The 18,129-nt window shown below is 45.2% G+C and overlaps 1 protein-coding gene across 2 annotated transcripts; it reads right to left on the reverse strand.

Moving 5' to 3' along the window:
• Positions 1-981: 981 nt before the first annotated feature.
• Positions 982-14,379, reverse strand: WBP11 (WW domain binding protein 11). 2 transcript variants are annotated; one of them, XM_062014561.1, is made up of 12 exons: positions 14,270-14,379; positions 12,015-12,108; positions 10,854-10,885; positions 10,050-10,143; positions 9,039-9,235; positions 8,065-8,198; positions 7,122-7,321; positions 6,085-6,279; positions 5,411-5,512; positions 4,271-4,582; positions 2,765-2,947; positions 982-2,113 (listed from the first exon to the last, which is right to left on the reverse strand). In XM_062014561.1, exons 2-12 carry the CDS (start codon positions 12,076-12,078, stop codon positions 1,680-1,682), a joined length of 1,947 nt encoding a protein of 648 aa, XP_061870545.1. In that variant the 5' UTR covers positions 12,079-12,108; positions 14,270-14,379; the 3' UTR covers positions 982-1,679. The 2 variants fall into 2 exon arrangements, with proteins under 2 accessions (XP_061870545.1, XP_061870537.1); XM_062014553.1 differs by having other exon boundaries at positions 12,015-12,139.
• Positions 14,380-18,129: the final 3,750 nt, after the last annotated feature.

Consider the following 18,129-nt stretch of genomic DNA (forward strand, 5'->3'; position numbering starts at 1 on the left):
TGTTTGGCTCTATCAGCATAGGGAACACTTCTGCCAAAAGAGAAAAGTTAAACTGGAAATGTGAAAGTCCTTTGTAAAAAGTACCTGCACCTTTAGAGCCACTGATTTCATCAAATTTGAAGTCAGAAATTTTCCACAAGTAAAATTATTTACCAGACTATTAAAACTGTTTAACAATTTTTACTTAAGGTAACCCACCCAAGATGCATTGGGTAGGTAGCTGAGGCTTGATGCTGAGTAAACCTTTCACTCAGAGTATATAAAAGAAGGCTTTTTTTGTAATTACTACTAGTACTTCAGGATTTAAATTTCTACCAGCTACCAGAGGTTGAAGGTGATTGTTCAGGAACTCAAAACCAAAAATACAGGAGAATTTTAGCTTTGTGGGGTTTTTTTTAAGGAAGTATTTATTACTCATAATGCAGCTATTGCTTTGCTTTTCTGAGGCTCAGAATACCTCTTATCTTATCCCAAGGCCAGCAAAGAATCATAGAATCACAGAATGGCAGGGGTTGGAAGGGACCTTTAGAGATCATCCAGTCCAAACCCCCTGCAGAAGCAGGTTCACCTAGATCAGGTCACACAGGAATGCATCCAGGCAGGTCTTGAAGATCCACACCCTCCCTGGGCAGCCTGGGCCAGGGCTCCCTCACCTGCATAGTGAAATAGTTTTTCCTTATGCTTAAATGGAACTTTTTGTGTTTCAGCTTCATCCCATTACCCCTTGTCTTGTTGCTAGATATCATCAAAAAAGTGATGCCCCAACCTCCTGACACCCACCATTTAGATATTTGTAAATATTAATGAGATTCCCCCCCCTTCAGTCTCCTCTTCTCTAGACTAAACAGCCCCAGGTCCCACAGCCTTCCCTCATAAGGAAGATGCTTCAGTCCCCTGATATCTTAGTGAAGTTGAACCAAGTTGAACTTACCCCTTTCCATCTACACACTGATTTTGGACAAATCACAAGGCAACCAGTAATGTGATACACTGAATATTTATTGTCCGTCTTTCACAAGACAACCTGAAGTTTCCCCGGCTGATGAAAAGCCATCAAGGTGACCGTAAAGGGGAGAGGGCGCAAAATTCCAGTGTACAGTATACGCAACAAATTACCTCCCTGACTACCCTGGAAGAAAGATGATTCATCAGTCTCACTGCAACTAAAAAAACAGAAACAAACAACCCCCAGATTATAAAATATTTACACAAAAGAACAGTATGGAAAGAAAAACTGGACAACCATATGTGTATGAAATGCTGCTAACGCTTTTCTGGCTCCTTAAAAATCCATTCCACTACCCTCACCAGAGCACTCAGGATGTGCAAGGACTCAGGCAGAGCGTAGTCACCCCGCTACTCTCACACTCTCCCCTCCTCAAAGTACCATTATCTCCCTCCAAGGAAGGAGGAGGACTGGAGGGCAGCAGCATTGCTGCCTTGGCTGTAATTTCCTTCCACCAAGTGGACATGCTAGCTCTGAAAGGCAGTTCCCAGCTACACCTCATCTGCAGCAGCCTCTATTCAGAGCATCCTGGCAAGTTAACCTGTGGGTAGGGAACTATGCCCTGTCATGCGAGCCCTTTCGTTGCTTGCAGGAGAGTTGTTCCTCCTCTTCCCTCTGTGGTGGTCTGAGCTGTGTTCAGAGGGGCAGGAAAGCTGACTGGGATAACGACGGGTCACAGGAGACCTTCCATTTCCTTCATGAAGGCTTCATACACATCATCCTTTGTCTGTACGGAGATTGGGGCAGACGATCCAGCCTTAGGGGCTGCTTTGGTTAGTGGGAGAGCAGGCTCGTCATCCTGTTTTCTCTGGGAGGCAGCTGAAGCCCCTTTATTCTCCCGGCGCACTCGCAGGGCCGTGGGCACAAAGCGAGTGATCTCTGCCTTGGGGTTGGTGATCTGTGGCTTGGCGCTGATAGTGGCCGTAGCTTTCTTCTCGATGGTGGCTGCACTGGTGTCATCCGCCTTGGGACGCTGGATCAAGCTGGGGGGGGCACTCAGCACCCCAGGATTTGGAATAGGAGCTGGTGGGAAGAGCCCAGGTGGGGCAGGTCCTAACGGAGGCACCAGAGGTGGCCGTAACATGCCTGGGCGAGGAGGAGGGATACCTGTAAGAAGAAAACAAAGCATGAGCTGGCTCCACACCCAGCAGTCTTAAAAATCTTTGGTCAGAAAAAGTGCACAGGCTCAGAAAGCCAAGAAACAAAAACAACAACAAAAACCTCCCACTTCAACAAGATGCAGTAGCACTGGCTCTAAACGAGGTTTTCACCCTTAGCATATCTGGGTGGAAAACACTGCTGCTCCTCAGACTTGAAAAGCTACAGGATCCTGTGTATTGCTCTCTTTCGAATTTTAAAGTTACATTCTGAAAATAAAAGTTTCTTGATGATCCATCCCACTGGAATTGCTGTTATCAGAAATGTCTGACCAGTCAGGAAAAAAACTCAACAAACACCTATCTCCAAGTCATTAAGTGCAGCACTGTTAAAGCACCTGGAGGTTATTCAGAAACAGTTCAGCAGAAGCCTAAACTCTGAGATACCCTTTTTGAGGACAGATTTCTTGCTACCAAACCACACAGAGCACTATGGAATTACTTGTTATTACACAGAAAAAAATGCAGCACAATGCAGCCACACAGACTAGAACAAAGGTAAACTAGTAACCGCTTACACTTCCTGTCTCTGTCATCACTGCAAGAACTGGGAAAATAAAGCAGGAGGAGACCTGGTGCTGAAGCAAAGAGAACAATTTACCTGGTGGAGCAGGAGGGGGCAGGCGAGGAGGAGGCCCACGTGGAGGAGGGCCTGGGGGCAGACCTGGTGGGGGGCCTGGGGGTGGGCCTGGTGGCCGCCCAGGGGGAGGGCCCGGTGGCAGAAGTCTTGGTAAAGGTCCACGAAGCCCTGGTAAGCCAGGAGGTCTCAGGAATGGAGGAGCTCCTGAGAGCACAAACAAAAAAGGAAGATAAATTTAGTTCATGTTTAAGAAACACCAAAACTATCCCATCAGCTAATTCTAAAGATCCTCAACAGGAACTTGAAAGCTGTTCTATTGCTAGCCAGCTGCCAGATTAAACAGATCTAAAAATAACCTCAAAATGAAGCAGCAGGGAAATTTCTTCATAATAAGCATGTATCCTCCTTCACTTGTAAGGGCTCTTCCCTGTTTAAATGAAACAACAGCAGAGAACACCTACTGAGCTGCCGTTGTTACAAACTGAACAGATAAAAGTGAAAGAATTTTTCACTCTGGCTTTTGATCACCCTTCTGGCCTGAAAGGAAGTAGTTTTGCTCTATTGAAAGTAACTGTTTTGAAGTTTGAGGTTCCCCCTCTAGGGATATCAGAGAAAAACTCTAGGTAAGACACTGGAAAGAACTTTGTTGTCCTCTCACTCCCTTGGAAAAAAAACTGTTAGTATACTCATATAGAATAAAACACATTAACATATATCATACACTGCTCCTCACTGCAGTCCAACTATTGATCTTTGCCATGTAAGTATAAAACTGAAGAGAGATTTACATGCTTTTTTAATTACAATTCAGCTTGTCACTCTTACCCAGTTCACCTACATGGCAACTCCACTAACTTACAGAAAATAAACTACTATCTTCCTCTAAATCAGGTGTTTGCTCTCAAAAAAAATAACATATACTATAAAAAACGTTACTGATTTGCCCCATTGAAAGTAGCCTCCAGACAGCCTAATACTGACATAAATTCAGTACTTATTTCATCTGAAGACAGTTTTCTTCCCTAATACGACTGAAATACATTCAGCTGGTAGAACAGCAGAAGCCTTTCACACCACAGCTTGTTAAAAACCCCCCAAAAAACAGCAAACCATCAAAGCCTGGAACCAGGCAGTGGCTCTCAAATCTCTTCAGCATGTCTTGTTCAGGAGAGGGTGTGAGGGGAGCAACACAAATAAACCACCCACAAACAAAACACTGTTCATGGCACTAGGCACTGCACGTGGCACTAGGCTTTGTTCTTCATACTCCCACACTGACTCCACTGCTGCCTGTCAGTGCTACTGCTAACAAACAAGCCAATGCCCATCAGCCTGACTACAGGTACTGATGCCTCAAAATACAGTACAGTAACAGACTGAAGAGCTCACACAGGCCTCAGCAAGCGCCACAGTGGGCTCCTGTACCTCATCTGCAACACATACTGCAGCTTCAAACTCTTCAGCTGATCCCCTGTCTGCAGTACACAGAGCCCGCATCCTTCAAAGCAGAGTAAAGTGAGTATTCACCTGGTGGAGGGCCAGGGGGAAGGCCGGTGGGTGGGCCTGGGGGTCTCAGTGGAGGGGCTGGAGGTGGCCCTAGTGGAGGTGGCCCTGGCATAGGAGGTGCCTGTATCTGAGATGGAGCAACAGCCTGGGGAGGTTGTTGCTGCTGTTGTGTCTGGGAAGTTGCAGATGACCCGGTGTCTGCAAGAGCTTCCTCACTGAGTTGTTGCTGCTGCTGCTGCTGTGTTGTCTCTTCAGACTCTGAGTCCTCTTCCTCTTCCTCCTCTTCTTCTGAATATTCCTCCACTTCTCTTCCTTCCTCTGGAATTTCCTGACCTGGAAATGGAGACATACTTATAAAACCACTCCACAGGTAATAACTGTGTGCACATCAGAGAAATCTGAGCACACAGAACAAAATGAAAGGAAGAAAAATAAACCTTATTTCAAAGGAAACAAAATTGCCCACACCTTACTGTTAAAAAGAAAATTAAAATTAAAAAAGTCACAGTTCTAGGTAGAGCTTTGACATACAAAAATAAGTGTTCCTGAGGGAGCTGAGACTTCTACTACTAACCTGACCTGCAACTATTTGATCTACGGTTTGGAGGAGTTTAGGAGGCCAGGGGTGTGGAAAAAGGGACAAGAAGGGGAACAGGGACACAACCTCGAAATAAGCACAATCCTGATCTTCAAGAAACTCCAGTGCCTTTGAAAGATACTGGGGGTAGTCTTTCTAAAACAAATAAAAAAAAATCTTAACTGGTTAACGTATTTCTGCAAAAAGAATATTTTTAGGGAGTAGGAAACCTTACAGGTTACAGGCTGAGGGCATAGAGAATCTCTCCTTTTCTTTTCCACTAAGAGGTTTTGCTTGCACAACTGTTTAAAAGTTATAAAACTTAGAAGCAAAAAACCCCTGTACATAAAAACCCTCAGTAAGTTGCTACCATAGCTTCAACTCTGCTATGCAAAACACACGCACTACTAGACTAAAATTGATTTTAAAAACTCCATCAAATAACCTAACCACAGCTTATATTCTTAGTAGATCTCACATTATAACAGTATTTACTCTATAGAACAAAAACCACGCAAACAAAGTAAGCTTACCAGAGAAAGCTTAACTGGAAGCTTAATGGCTTATCTCCACATCTCACTCACCTGCCATTCGTAACATCATAGCCTGCAGTGGAGTCAGTTCTTTCATGTTCTTTTTCTTTTTCCGGGACTTCCCAGGCATGTCTGCAAACCGTACACTATGACCTGGGGAAAGCAAAGCACAGGCAAGGGTAGCAGGGGGTGGGAAGAAAAGAAGAGACATCAGATAGATTTAAGTCTTCAGCCAGGTACGAGTAATCTAGGATTATAATACCATGATGCTCCTTCACATTTGGCTGACCTATTATTTTCTTGCAATTGGTCTCCCCCAAGCAATCAAGAAAAAGAATATTATCCAAAAGCATTTGCAGCATGAAATTTAGTTGTCTTAGTTGTTCAAGTCACTGAAGAGGGAGTGTATTTTACACCGAGCTTTCATTTTTGTAGGGTATCCTCCCAACTCAATGCTTCTGGTGGAAAATAGCTTGTGACCTTAGCAACCTAATTCAACTGTTAAGAAACTAAGACTATCTGAAAAAGATGCTTCTCTTCCAGAGAGTCTCCTACTGATTTGTTTGCTAACAAAAATTCTTCAGTTGGAATTTAGGTGAATTAGAACAGAGTTAGCTGGCTAAAAAAATCACTTTCCCTCTCAGTCAGAAAAAGATACCAACTCTGTTAAGCAGTGTCACTCTTTTGAATAAAACCCAACCCCAATCTATAATTTCTCCTCATACCTGATTTCTTTTCTTCACCACCTTCCCTCTCCTTGTCATTATCCCGGTGCAGGAAGTCCTCGCCTTCACTGTCTGCATCTGACCTGTCGCTGTCACTGTCATCACTGCTCTCATCATGTTTGTCTTGATCCATATCATCAGGATAACCTTCATCTTCACTGGTGCTGGACATATCCTCATCATGCCCTCGCTGCCCTGCAGGAAGTGAAGTGTTAGGAAATGCCTGAACTCCAAATATAATGGTGTGAAAGACAGAATTTTGATGTGTCTACAGCTGGAAGAATCCCGCTGGCAGCAGCACAGACACACTGCCCACCCCTTACTGTTTAGTACATATTCCTATTTTGCAGAGTCTTTTTATAAGATTCCCTGTTAACCAGATGGTTAATTCACACAGCAAGCAAGTGAAGGCAGCTCCTACCAACAACTCATTAGTTTGTTTCTATACAGAAATCACCTACCGTTAAATGCTTTGATGCTTTCTGGTATGCAATAAAGCTGATCTACCCATTCACAACAGTTACTAGGGAAGATACAGCAACTGTTAAAAAGAAGGACCTAGGTACTTCTACAAAATCCGTACCCAGGCTTGGTTTGGATTTTTGGGGATTTGATTTCTTTTTTTTTTTCCTTTTAGTGTTTGTTTGTTTTGTTTTGATTTTTTTTCCTAGAGAAAGCTGGGGGAAAGTTATTGGTTTGTTGTTGGTTTGGGATAATATGTACAATTTTTCATCCCTGTTAAGACTACATGGGAAAATATCCCAACTGTGCAACATAACGAAAAAACAAAGATCTCAAAGTTGTAATTAGAAGTTTCAGCATTTAAAAATACAGCTGAAAACAAAGTTTCAGGTATTATGGAAGATTTTAGAATCACCTGAGAGATATGATCACTGAAGAAGAATCCTTCAAGTAGTATTAACATTCATATTGCCAGAGAACACTTTGTCTAGGGCACGCAATTTTTGTGACAGTGCTATCCACAGCAAAACAGAGAGGTCAAGGAAAATCCCAGAGAGCAAGAAGAAAGTCTTTACCTCCTTCAGAACTGTAAGAAATGTCCTCTTCTCGCCTTCGAGGAGCCATCTCCAAGGTGAAACCCACTTTACGGCCATACATCTGTAGGACTTGAGGTGGGGGTGGCCCTGGAGGAGGTCCAGGGGGCTTCCTGCCTGGAGGTAAGCGTGGAACACCAAGACCAGGAGGAGGAAGGACAGAAATGGATCGAACTGGTGGTCTGGAAATAAGAAACACAAGAACACAAACACACACACACGCGTGAGCTTAATAGCATTGTCTCATCATTGCTTACACAGAAGCCTTCTAAAAGGAAGCATGAACATTTATGAAATATAGATGTGTCCCAGGGAGTTCACTACATCATACAAAGACACGATTGCTGAAGACCAGACAAATGCAAGCTTCTCAGAAGGCAACTGAAGAGAAGACCGAAAAAAGTAAGTACTGAATCTCATCACAGAAGCAGAATGAAGCAATCATGAAGTTGTTGAAAACACACTACTCAGAAAGGAATAGAAATAATTAGTATGAGAAACCTGATAAACAAGTAAACTGAGAGCTTAAACTGAATACGCTAGCAAGACAAAAGAACATAGATAACAAGCTAAGGGGAATTTATGTTCAAGGTTGCAGTGCTTTAACTTTACTGGTATGCAGAAAGACAGATGGTAAAAGTCATACTATATTACTCAAACCAGTTTAAATAAAAAAAGGTTATATTAGGGCAAGATTGTTTTTAAAAAAACAAACCAAACTCACTCACACAGAACTCTTATTTCTCCTAGTCAATACTACCTCTGCTTCTACCCCTAACTCCTCCCCGTAATAAAAGTGGGATTTTTTTACTTCCTCTCCAAGTGTGTTTTTTGGTTTGGGTTTTTTTTGGGGGGGGAGGGAGGGGTTATTTTTGTTGTTTTTTTGTGTTGTGTTGGTTTTGGGCTTTTTTTTTTCCCCTCTTACCCATAGGCTGATGTCTTCTTGAGGATAGAAGGTGGTTGGGCCCCTGGAAGGGGAATGTCCTGTATGAGAATGTTGGAGGGAGCATGTGGCATATCTGGTAAGGGGATACTTTCCACTTCAACATGCTGAGCATTCTGGAGGTTAAAAAAAAAGAAAGAAAAAAGAGAGAGAGAATTGTTTACTCCCACAGAAGCTGCTGCACAACCTCATTACCTTTCAAAGCACAGAACATGTAGGACCTGCCGCCACTTGCCAAAGGCACCTGTTTGGGCATCTTATCTTACAGCAGTCTATGAAGGACATTTGGGAAATCAATAGTAAAAGCTATTAACACAAAACAAAGCATATGCAGTGAACACATGAAAGGCTTTAGAAGTTCAGTCAAACCACAGACAGGTTTCCATCACCCTTTAGACCTTCAGTTCCCAAAGTGAAGCAGCTGCAGACAAATGTGCCTGTATTTCAGTATACAGAAGGCACAAAACACAGGCTGCTGCACATTCCAAAGAAAAAAAACAACTTAAAAAAATCTTATAGATACTTGGACTTGGGCAACATTATGTTCTCCAAAATGGTAGGGAAGAATGTCAAAGAAAGCTTTTTAAATGAATGCCAAAGAACTGTCATTATTTCCAGCAACAGATTTAGCAGAAATTCACAGAAATACCCACTGCACACTCACAGGCTTGTTCTCTAATACAGAAAACAAATCCTGCAGGTTTTTATTTGCAACATAAATCTCCCTTTTCCCTGTAACTTACTGAGAATTAAATCAATGTATCAGAGACAAATACAGACCTGATAACCCCCATGCAACTCTCTCTTTAATGCCACAACTGGAGAAAGTATCCAAATTAGTGCAAGTGCTTAACATGGGCCACATAACATGTACACTGGTCTTTTATAAAGCTCCAGTCCTTCATAACTGTCAAACCTAATAGGCATACACTACCATAGCACGTAACACGCATTACCTTGACAGCATCAAAATACTGGCTGAGTTGGGACCTCTTCTGCTCGTACTCCACTTCCAGCTTGCGCAGCTCTTTGTAGATGTCGGGGTTCTCCTTCTCATAGAGCCGCAAGATGCGCTCAAACGTCTCACGGAGCTTCTTGCGTTTGTCCTTTAGCACCTTCTCATTCAGCTGTGGCTGCTGTACTGGGTTAAATTCTAATCCAAGGCAGACAAAAAAAACCCCAACCCCAAAATTCTTAAGTTAATATCTCACAGTTATGGCACCCTGCCCTGGTGAGGTCCTATCTGGAGTTCTGTGTACAGTTCTGGGCTCCCCAGCTCAAGAGGGGTGGGGAAGTGCTGGAGAGAGTCCAGCACAGGGCCACCAATATGATCAGGGGACTGGAACATCTTCCTTATGAGGAAAAGCTGTGAGATCTGGGGCTGTTCAGCCTGCAGAAGGCTGAGGAGGGACCTCATCAACACTTACAAGCATTTAAAATGTGTTTGTCAAGAGCACGAGGCAGGACTTTTTTCTGTAGTGTCCAGTGACAGGACAAGGGATAATGGACAAAAGCTGGAACACAAGAAGTCCCACTTAAGGAAAAACTTATTTGCTGTGAGAGAGCCTTGCCACAGGCTAGCCAGGGTTGTGGAGTCTCCTTCTCTGAAGGTTTTCAAACCCACCCACACACGTTCCTGTGTGACCTGATTGAGGTGAATTTCCTTTGGCACGGGGTTTGGACCGGATCATCTCTAGAGGACCCTTCCAACCCTGATCATTCTGTGATTTTGACTGTCCCCTCCTTCTGCTCTAAGTCATCAGGATGCACACTATTCGTTCTTTATACCAGCCACCTTTGACAGCACCACATCAAATCATAATCAATCCCCAACTACTCACAGAAACTCTCCTTCTAACAGGAAAGAAAAAAGGCTACTCTACTTTAGTCTCCGACATTCTTTAAAAGTGTGTTGTGTATCTGCTTAAACCACTGCCCAAATCCAACACCCAGTACCTCCCACTCACCCATCTCATCCAATTTTTCCATGTCCCGGATAATCTGCTTTGGATCTTTCATCTTTAGTACAGCTGCTCGTACCATCATCCGTTGCTTTTTGTTCTAAGATCAGAGATCAAGCTGATCAGTAAAGCATCACAGGAGAAAGAGACAGAACCTTTGTACCAAATACCACTGCTCCAATCCTCACCAATATTCCCAGTCTGATGAAAAAAAAATCACCTCAAAATGCCCTGAAAATATTAACCATGGCACACATCAGCAGCAAAAGTAATCAAATTCCTAGGAGTTTTAAATTCCACTATCTTGCTATTTACAAATGCTTCTGCAATTCACTCACTCGAATTCAGACACATCTAATCCACAAGATAAACCAACTGCCAAAAGGTATACAGTAAAACATGCTGAAAATTATGTGAGTTTTGGGTGGTTTCCTTGTGGTTTGGTGGTTGTTTCTTTGTCATTCCCAAGTATTTACAGTAACGTGTCAAAAATCTGTAATCACCACAAGCTTAAAATCAGTAGATGATGCGTTATGGTTACTCAAAACAAGATGCCTGTCTATGTTTTCTTCAACTACTTGTTTGGGAAGCATTTTCCAAAGTGATTCTTAGGATATCAACCAAAACAGCTGTAGTCTATCCATCAGCCACAGCCCATTACAGTCACAAACATCATTAGATATGTGGTTTAGTGATGGGCTTGGCAGTGTGAGGTTAGTGGGTGGACTTGATCATCTTGAAGGTCTTTTCTAATCAAAATGATTCTACGATATACAGTACAGGGAATGCATTTCTAATCTCCTTCTTTACCTTCTTTAGTTCCCTTTTCCGAGCTTCCTTCCCTAGAGAGGAAAGTAAAAAAGAAAAATGACAACTTGAAAGACAATCCAATCTATGAAGAACATTTCATTCACCAAGACTAGTGCTGTTTTGCAACAGTTCACTCATTTTAGAAAGACTGTAAATGTTCAACTCATTCCAGCACTACAACAGGCTGCCCAGGGAGGGTGTGGAGTCTCCTTCCTTGGTGGTCTTCAAGACCCGCCTGGACATGTTCCTATGCGACCTGATCTAGGTGGACCTGCTTCTGCAGGGGGGTTGGACTAGATGCTCTCTAAAGGTCCCTTCCAAGCCTACCATTCTATGATTCAACATGAAGGAGATTTTTATTTTGTGTGTGTTAAACTGAAAGAAGAGATGGAGCACTCTGAACTCTGTGTCTCCAGAAGCAGCAGTGTTTCTGCACACACACACAAAAGAATAATAGGCAGCAAAAGTCAGAGTGATATTGTATGTGCAGTCATGAAAGGATTGCTGCCCAGAAGCTGAAATAGTCAACAACACACTTAAAAATGTGCAGGCTTTAAGTATACATTTGAAATAAAGCACAGCACTTTTTTCTGTTGTATCCAGTGACAAGACAAGGGGTAATGGACATAAGCTGGAACACAAAAAGTTCAATTTAAAGACAAGGGAAAACAACTCTGCTGTTCAGGTGAGTGAGCCCTGGCACAGGCTGCCCAGGGAGGGTGTGAAGTCTCCTGCTCTGGAGGTATTCAAAACCCGCCTGGATGTGTTCCTGTGTGACCTGATCGAGGTGAACCTGCTTTGGCAGGGGGTTGGACGGGATGATCTCTAAAGGTCCCTTCCAACCCCTACCATTCTGTGATTCTATGATATTCACCATGGAACTCTGGATTTTCTTTAGCATCGATAACCTCTGGCATGTTACTAGAAGGAATAGAAAACCAAAAACCCACCATAGCTAGACAACTCCCTCATTCTAACCACAGAATCTGTAAAGTCTGACATGTTCCTCAAATTCTAGCCTTGGACAGATTAAGTAAATCCCAAGAAGCAGCTTGCAGTTTAGCCAACAGCTAAACTACAAAGAGCTTTGAACATAAATAACTACAGTAAAAACATACATCTCCCACTCTCCCCACCGGCTTAGCTCTTACGGATACTTACGGGCCTGATCCGTGGGATTCATGAACTTCCCACTCTTGGTGGATGAGGTCGATCTCCGCCCCATTTTGACCTTTTTCCTTCTGCCTCAAAACAACTTTAAAAAAAAAAAAAAAAGAGGGAGAGACCTGGAAAATAAGACACGGTTTCAGGTCATATGCACTGGTGGCTTGAGTCTGCTTATTTCTCTTCTCTGTCTCAGCAGGTTGCTCCCTCAAAAACCTTAAATAATTGTGAGGCCCTCGAGCCCCACACACTCACACGTTCACATGAAAATTACCCCACTTTAAGTGCTACTATTTAACAAAGTACCTTCTTACTAGTAATAAGTCTAGAGAAGAGGAAACTGTGGGGGGAATCTCATTAATATTTACAAATATTGAAATGTGGATGGCAGGAGGTTGGGGTGACACTTTTTTTCTGTGGTGTCCTGTCACTGGACAAGGGGTAATGGACATAAGCTGGAACACAAAATGTTCCACTTAAGCACAAGGAAAAACTTCTTTGCTGTTCAGGTGAGGGAGCCCTGGCACAGGCTGCCCAGAGAGGGTGTGGAGTCTCCTGCTCTGGAGGTCTTCAAAACCCGTCTGGACACGTTCCTGTGTGATCTGATGGAGGGGAACCTGCTTTAGCAGGTCTGGATGATCTTTATACAGGTCCCTTCCAAACCCTGACGTTCTATGATTCTATAATTCTGTGGTACTAGTTTACTAAGTACCTCTTTTGAACTAATCAGCTAGTTTATTGTCTTTCACTCCAAGACTCAAAGAAAAAAGCTTCTTGCTTCCACAATGGAGGGGCATAGGGAAGGCAGGAACACACATTCTGTTTTCCTAAGTGACCGTCAGAGTCTTTCTAGATCTCCTAAGAGCTATCCAATTTTTACCTTTCTATTCCTCTCTATTCCAAATGTTTCCTAGAAATTTCCCCTCTTTCTCAGACTTTTAAGCTGCCCTTGATTTCTCTCCCCAGCATCCACTGGCAACTCTTCTGCACACATCCATGTCTTTTCCTCCTCACAGACAACTGTTATACTTCTGTCTTTATGCTTTCTGCCTCTGTCAATATGACTTCAAGACGCATTTTGTCAAGAAAAAGTTATTCTGGAAAAAATTCCTTCCAGTCCCCAGACATTTTGTTAACTTTTACATGACTCCATAAGGGTCCAAAGTACAGCCACGGATGCTGCCTCTCTCACAGCTCTAATCCCCCTACACACACCCCTCCAGCCCTACTTCCATGCCAAAACACCACTGGAAAACAAAAACCACAACACACAACAGATTCCACCCTGAAACCCAAAACACCCTTTGAAATGTGGGAGTTGAGCTCTCTGCTCACCAAACTGTACCCAAACAGATTGCCACCAAAGTGAAGGCATTCACGAGCTCAGCCCAAAGCCCTCTGCGGCCTCACTGCAGCTGCCACGTGCATCCTTCCTTCCCAACTGCAAAGGTGCTGCTTTCAGACCCCTCAATGATGTGCCTTCCCTTAACCCCAGGAAGAAATTCAGGCACCATGCCTCATTTATAATGCTTTAAGGCCTTATTAAAGGGGTTCCTAGCAAGCTCCCAGAACTAACTGCCTCCTTCTCTAGGGACACGCCAAACCCACCTGGAATAATTCCTGTGTGACCTACTCTAGGTGGTCCTGCTCTGGCAGGGGGATTGGACCAGATGATCTTTCAGGGTCCTTTGTAGCCTTTCAGATTCTGTGATTCTGTGGCTGGCAAAAAGCGCCGGAGCTCTGCTCACGGCTCATACTGCCATACTAAGCTCACAGCTGGCCTGCCGCTTGCAGAAGCAGCCCGTGGCCTACAACTCTCAGCAGCACACTTCCCACTTACTGCCCTAACGCGGTTTTTGGCAAGACACTGTCATTTCTTTAGGCGAGAAGCTCACCAAACAGAAGTACGAGCTACATTTGTACGCCGTCCTTCCCACGCTTCTATCCCTTAAAGGGTAAAGGGAAAGAGAATAAACTTCAGAAACCCCTATCCCGAATACTTTCGGGGCACAAAGCAAAGAGCTCCCACGCAACGAATTAACGGCCGAAGGAGAAAGAAATACACTACGGACCACATGTCGGCTGGGGAGCAGGGCGGAAAGCCGCCCATGAGGCGCACCAACACTTCCCCTCCTCCCCCGGCGCAGGGAGGAAGAGGAGGCGATAGCGCGAGCCACCTTCTCCTCCTTCTCGCTTCCCTCCTCCTCCCCCCTTCTGCCGCCGCAGGCCCCATCCCGTCCCGGTGCTCTCACCCCTCCGCCCCCCGCCCGTGCAGCCGGGGCGGGCCGGCTCCGTCCCGCTGCAGCGGCCGTTACAGCCCGCGCCGCGCCGCCGCCGCCATCTTGCACCGGGACCGAGTGCCGCGCCGCGGCCGTAAAGCGCGACTGCCGCGCACGGCGCGGGACCGGAAGCGGGGGCCGCCGCGCGCCGCCTCCAGCTGCGGGGTTCCGCGTCCCGCGCGCGCGGGTAGACGGGCGCCCCCTGGCGGGGTGGGGGAGGGGAGCGGGGAGCGGGCGGCTCCGGGCTGGCGGGGCTGCGACGGTGTGGCCCGAGCTGGGAGTTCGCTGGGAGCCAACAGCAACGCCACGCGACGCCACAAGCTTGGGGCAGAGTGCCTGGAGAGCTGTCCTGCAGAACATGAGCCAGCAGTGTGGCCAGGAGGGCCAATGGCATCCTGGACTCTGTCAGAGAGAGTGTGGCCAGCAGCACCAGGGAAGTGATTGTGTCCCTGTACTTGGCGCTGGTGGGGCCACACCTCAAGCACTGTGTTCAGTTCTGGGCCTCTCACTACAAGAGGGACATTGAGGTGCTGGAGCGTGTCCAGAGATGGGCAACAAAGCTGCTGAAGGGTCTGGAGAACAAGTCCTTTGAGGAGTAGCTGAGGGAGCTGGGGTTGTTTAGTCTGGAGAAGAGGAGGCTGAGGGGAACATGATCACTCTGTACAGCTACCTGAAAGGAGGTTGCAGTGAAGTGAAGATGTGGGATGTGGGATGTGGGATGTCTTCTCCCCAGTAGCGAATTATAGGACATGAGGAAATGGTCTCACATTGCTCCAGAGGAGGTTTAAATTGGAGATTGAGAAGATCTTTTTTACCAAGAAGGTTGTTAGACACTGGAACAGGCTGCCCAAGGAGGTGTTAGAGTCACCATCCCTAGACATCCTGAGAAGACACACAGATGAGGTATTCAGGGACATGGTTTAGTGATGGGCTTGACAGTATGAAGCTAGTGGTTGGAGTCAATGATCTTAAAGGTCTTTTCCAACCAGAGCAATTCTATGGTTCTATGATTCTAGCATGGTTGCTGCAGCCACTCTTCCCCTACACTCTCCTGGTGAGATCTGACAAAATGCCCCCCTGCCCTGAAACAAGGCATAGGTGAGGGGTGTGTGGGATTTGAAGGTTGGCTGCTCCTCAGAGGGCTTGGAGTCTTCTGTCATGGCAATTAGAGACATGGTTTAGTGGTGGGCTTGGCAGTATAAGGTTAGTAGTCAGACTAGATGATCTTAAAGGTCTTTTCCAACCAAAACAATTCTGTGACTCTGTGAATACTGGGCTTAGTGGGGGCAGCCATGCTGCCACACAGCCCTCACTACTTTCTCCCAGTACCATCTATTGACTTGGAGCACAAGCCCTCTCATATTTTTTTTTCACTTGGTACTTCTCTCACACCAAGGGGCAGTTCCAGGGAGTCTAGAGGAGACACATCATCAGACTGGTTAACCCCAGGCTGGTTATGACGTCTTTGGAGGACTGCATTGGGTCTGTGTGGCCAGGTTTTGATGGTGGGGGGCTACAGGAGTAGTTTCTTTAAAAAAGCTGCTAGAAGCTTCCCCTGTATCTGACAGGGCTGGTGCCAGCTGACTCTGAGAAGGACCTGCTGCTGACCAAGGCCAAGCCAATTAGTGATGGAGGTAACACCTCTGTGATTAATGTATTGGAGAAGGGGAAGAAGTTGCCGCACAGACACAAAACTGCAGCAGGAGGAAGGAGTGAGAATGTGAGAGCAAACCTGGGAACCTGTGGGGAGAGAAGCCCATGCCAGACCAGATTTGCTGTCAGGACCTTTGACCATGTGAGCAACCCACGTTGGAGCAGTTTGTGAAGAACTGTAGCCTGTGGGAAGGACCCACGTTGGATAAGTTCATGGAGAACTATCTCCAGTGAGAGGGACCCCACACTGTACCAGAGGAAGTGTGAGGAGACCTCCCCTGAGAGGAGGCAGCAGCAAAGACCATCTGTGATAAACTGACTGTAACCCTCATTCCCTGTTCCCCTGCATTACTGCAAGGGAGAAGGCAGAGACATGGGAAGAAAGGAGGGTGAGGTGAAGTGTTTTAAGGTTCAGCTTTTATTTCTCATTTCCCTACTGTTTTGAGTGATTGTTAATAAATCAAACAAATTCTCCCCAAGTTTGGTCTGTTTTGCCTGTGAGGAGTGATCTCCCTGTCTTTATCTCAACTCTCCAGCCCTTTTTTATATCTCTCTTTCCCCTGGCTTTGTTGGGCACCTGGCACCCAGCCAGGGATAAACCACCACAAGGACCAAGTGTAAGATGGGTCAGAGAACTGGAGTTTCATGTTTTGTGGGACAGTTTCAGTTACCAAGCAGGAACAGAGAGCTAAGCTGTTTCTGCTCCACTGGGTGCTCTCCCTTGCATCTAGCTAGTTAAATGCATTCTGCTCAAGTATGTAACTGTCAGTAATACAAGTAAATCTCATTGATTTTCTTATTACTAGAGTTGGGGGAAAGAGTTTGGGAAACTCCCAAGGTGATTGGTAGGGTTGGTTTCAAAACCATCCTGTTAGGGCTGGATATTGCCATACCCTTCCATGAGGTCAGAGACAGCTCTCCTAGCTGGCTGGCAATGGTAGCCTCTGTGAGCTCACAGCCACCTACCTCATAAGCACAGGGACAGGTTGCCACCCAGCAGGATCCAACGTCTTTAACATCTTCCAGCATCTCCCAGGCATCAGGACATCTGCCACACCTGCTGTTGAGGCTAAGCCAGCTTTAAGCACACCAGGAAAAAAGATCTATCAAGAGGTGAATAGAGATTTTATATCTTTGTGTTCCTCATTGCATATTCCCCTGACACCGCTTACCATTTGCTTTTGAGAAAATGTGGGCAAGCTGCCTGAAAAATACAACAGATTTGTTTTCCTTTGTCTCCTCTGTTCTCATACAGCAGTGATTGGCAATCTCAGAAAGATAGATACTGAACTGGTGGGTTTTCTTCCTAAATTAGAATTTACATTTGCACATAGAAAGTCATCAGAAGCCAGGAACTCTTCCTGCCTCTCCAACACTCAAATATTGCTGTTCTGCTGATTGACAATCTTTGGCCTGTAACAAGTACCTCTAAACTGAGTGCCACGTGTGTCAGGAGATGATGTCACATTTTGGAGAAATGATGCCTCATTTCACCATGTCCCACCCCAATACCTCGTGTGAGGCAAGGAGGTGCGTTTTGCCTCCTCTGAATTGCCTCTATTGACCCATATCACTCAATCTGCGGCTTGTGCTGGTCTCAGTTCGCCAGTCCCTGGACCAGTCCATGCTTCTGAACCCTGGGCTTCCTCCCGCGGTGCCGGCAGAGCTGCTAGAGAGCCAGCAGCTGCATTGCCATCTACCGTCTTTTGAACGCAAGAGCAAGGAGGAGTCAGCGAAGATGATTAAAGTGGGAAGAGTTGGGAGGGAGGGAGATCAAATGAAAAAACAACCCCCACCCTCCCAGAAAAGAAAACAAAAAACCCCACCCCAGAATGGAAGGACAATTACGAAGCCAATGGAGAGCTTCCTGTTTGTAAACTCATCCCTATTTTTACTTTCACCGGCATGATCTAGTAGTTATTGATAAAACAAGCTAATATCGCTCATATTGAGTATTAAAAACTATGTATGAATTTGGATAGGCTTTTAGAATGAGGGAAGCTGGTACTGAAAACGAAGCCTGTATGCAATCCTACTAGATTAGTCTGTCATGGATATAAAAAATCATTTGTAAATTGCATCTATAATTAATTCTTTTGAGGGGAGCGTGATTTGGTTTAATATTAGCTTTTCAGACAGAACAAAAAGAAAAACCAAAGCAAGTACAGGAAAGAAAGGTC

This window comes from Colius striatus, chromosome 1, assembly GCF_028858725.1.
Source record: "Colius striatus isolate bColStr4 chromosome 1, bColStr4.1.hap1, whole genome shotgun sequence".
NCBI classification, from domain to species: domain Eukaryota; kingdom Metazoa; phylum Chordata; class Aves; order Coliiformes; family Coliidae; genus Colius; species Colius striatus.